The sequence below is a fragment of the Lolium rigidum genome, chromosome 5 (assembly GCF_022539505.1).
Source record: "Lolium rigidum isolate FL_2022 chromosome 5, APGP_CSIRO_Lrig_0.1, whole genome shotgun sequence".
In the NCBI taxonomy this organism is placed as follows: domain Eukaryota; kingdom Viridiplantae; phylum Streptophyta; class Magnoliopsida; order Poales; family Poaceae; genus Lolium; species Lolium rigidum.
The window spans coordinates 170690221-170692671 of NC_061512.1; the positions used below are offsets into that span (position 1 = coordinate 170690221).

The 2451-nt window shown below is 51.2% G+C and overlaps 1 protein-coding gene across 1 annotated transcript; it reads right to left on the reverse strand.

Moving 5' to 3' along the window:
* Nucleotides 1-100: 100 nt before the first annotated feature.
* Nucleotides 101-1362, reverse strand: LOC124656702 (probable cytosolic oligopeptidase A). Its single transcript, XM_047195402.1, has 4 exons — nucleotides 1087-1362; nucleotides 819-986; nucleotides 352-475; nucleotides 101-198 (listed from the first exon to the last, which is right to left on the reverse strand). Exons 1-4 carry the CDS (start codon nucleotides 1192-1194, stop codon nucleotides 101-103), a joined length of 498 nt encoding a protein of 165 aa, XP_047051358.1. The 5' UTR covers nucleotides 1195-1362.
* Nucleotides 1363-2451: the final 1089 nt, after the last annotated feature.

Below are 2451 nucleotides of genomic sequence, written 5' to 3' on the forward strand. Positions count from 1 at the left end.
AATAAATAAATCCAGCACTCCATTAACTGATATGCGTGAGCAAAAAGTGAATATGGTTGCGAACAAGGTTAGTGATAAACCACAATCTGCCAACATCTGATTATAATAACAAAGAACCTACTTGCTGGATCTGATTAAACTTGTCCCTCTGTTCATCCTCAAGTGCAACTCCACCAAGAACAGCATCTTTTATTTGGCCTGGTAAGGAAAAAAAAAGAAGAAGATGCTATTAGGAATCGAAAATGCAAAAGTAGCATGCACAGTGAAGGAAAATATTAAGAGGCAGCAGCCCTGAGAGATGGCAATACGAATGATTGAGTGTGGCTATAGAGAAGGAAGGAAGGTTACTACCTTGTACGACCCGCTTGCGAGCATCGCTTAGGCTGTCCCATTGTGAAGAGTTCCTGATGGCGTTGAAGGCTTGGTATATGGGCTTGCTCTGGCCCAGCCTGAGATAGAACTTGACCTTGTCTGGCTGTTGAGGTTCAAGATGGAGCGGGTCAGCTGGTGCATATGGAACAGGTTTTGATTAAACACATAAAACCACAGAGATACCATCACCCCCTCTTGTGATCCAGTCACCAGTAGCATCTATCTATCTATCTATCTATCTATCTCCACAACAATGAAACGAATGATCTGATTTGGTAATATGTGGAAGTAAAAAAACATACTCCTCCGATTCATATTAATTGACTTCAATATGGATGTATCTAGAACTAAAATGTGTCTAGATACATTCATATTAGAGTCAATTAATATGAACTGGAGGGAGTAGAAAAATCACGGTCAGGGCAGGGCAGGAAACGAGTTACTACCTGTACGTCCTCTACGGCTGCACGGAGGTCGGCCGAGTCCTTGACGGCCTTGAGGTGGTCGACGACGTTCCAGACAACGTCGAGCCTGTCGGTGATGCGCTCGAGCGGGACGACGAGCTTGTCCCAGACCGGCTCCACGCCCTTCTCCAGCGCCTCCAGCTCGCCCTCCTGCAGGCAGCAGGAGCGATCCAACCAGATCCAGACGAAGACGATGGAGTGCGAGTGTGCGCGGCAGGGCAGAAGCGATGGAGTGTGAGTGTGGGGTTACGAGGCGGGCGAGGAGGGTGCGGATCCCGGGGCGGACGTGGGCAGGCTGGACGGCGTCGAAGGGCGGGAAGTCGAAGTCGGCGAGGAGCGGGTTGTCGGTGTCCGCCATGGCGGCGGAGCAGGTGGCGCGGGCAGAGGGGCGTGGGAGGGGGCAAAAGGCGCGGAGCGGGGAGGAGGATGGGAGGACGGAGTGGAGGAGGAGGAGGCGGTTGGCCGCTCGGCTAGGGGCTAGGGCTTCGAGTCCGAGCGAGCGCGGGGGCGAGGAGGCGGGACACGGAGGAGGAGAGGATGATGGGGAGCATGGCCACGAGGAAGAGGAAGAAGATGGGGCTGCGCTGACAGCGTGGGCCCATCGTTCCGTGTGGGCTTTGAAACCCCTACCATGGGCCGAGATATTATCTTCTTCTATCCTGTGGAATGGAATTTTGTTCGGCGCACCACCACCCACGCTGCCTCTGTCTGTCTGAAAAGTCTTTGCTTTATGATTCACTTGTTTACTCATGTCATTATCATTGTTTTGATCGCTGCATTCATTACATATGTTTACAAATAGTATGATCAAGGTTATGATGGCATGTCACTTCAGAAATTATCTTTGTTATCGCTTTACCTCGCTCGGGACGAGCGTAACTACGCTTGAGGATGCGCGATACGTCTCCGACGTATCGATAATTTCTTATGTTCCATGCCATATTATTGATGATACCTACATGTTTTATGCACACTTTATGTCATATTCGTGCATTTTCTGGGACTAACCTATTAACAAGATGCCGAAGAGCCAGTTGCTGTTTTCTGCTGTTTTTGGTTTCGTAAATCCTAGTAACGAAATATTCTCGGAATTGGACGAAATCAAGACCCAGGGTCCTATTTTGCCACGAAGCTTCCGGAAGACCGAAGAGGAGTCGAGGTGGGGCCACGAGGGGCCGCCACCATAGGGCTGCGCGGCCCAGGTCTTGGTCGCGCCGACCTGTGGTGTGGGGCCCTCGTGTGGCCCCCCACGTTGCCCTTCCGCCTACTTAAAGCCTCCGTCGCGAAACCCCTGATGCGAAGAACCACGATACGGAAAACCTTACTGAGACGCCGCCGCCACCAATCCCATCTCGGGGATTCTGGAGATCTCCTCCGCACCCTCGCCGGAGAGGGGATTCATCTCCCGGAGGACTCTTCACCGCCATGGTCGCCTCCGGAGTGATGAGTGAGTAGTTCACCCTCGGACTATGGGTCCATAACAGTAGGTAGATGGTTGTCTTCTCCTCATTGTGCTTCATTGTTGGATCTTGTGAGCTGCCTAACATGATCAAGATCATCTATCTCGTAATACTATATGTTGTGTTTGTCGAGATCCGATGGATAGAGAATACCA

Bases quoted from the DNA above. Each gene is read 5' to 3' on its own strand.
- LOC124656702 (XM_047195402.1), bottom strand. From the start codon at position 1,194: ATGGCGGACACCGACAACCCGCTCCTCGCCGACTTCGACTTCCCGCCC. The intron at 987-1,086 runs GTAACCCCACAC...TGCTGCCTGCAG, and splicing joins GCACCCTCCTCGCCCGCCTC to GAGGGCGAGCTGGAGGCGCT. The intron at 199-351 runs GTAGTAACCTTC...TTTCCTTACCAG, and splicing joins TCGCAAGCGGGTCGTACAAG to GCCAAATAAAAGATGCTGTT.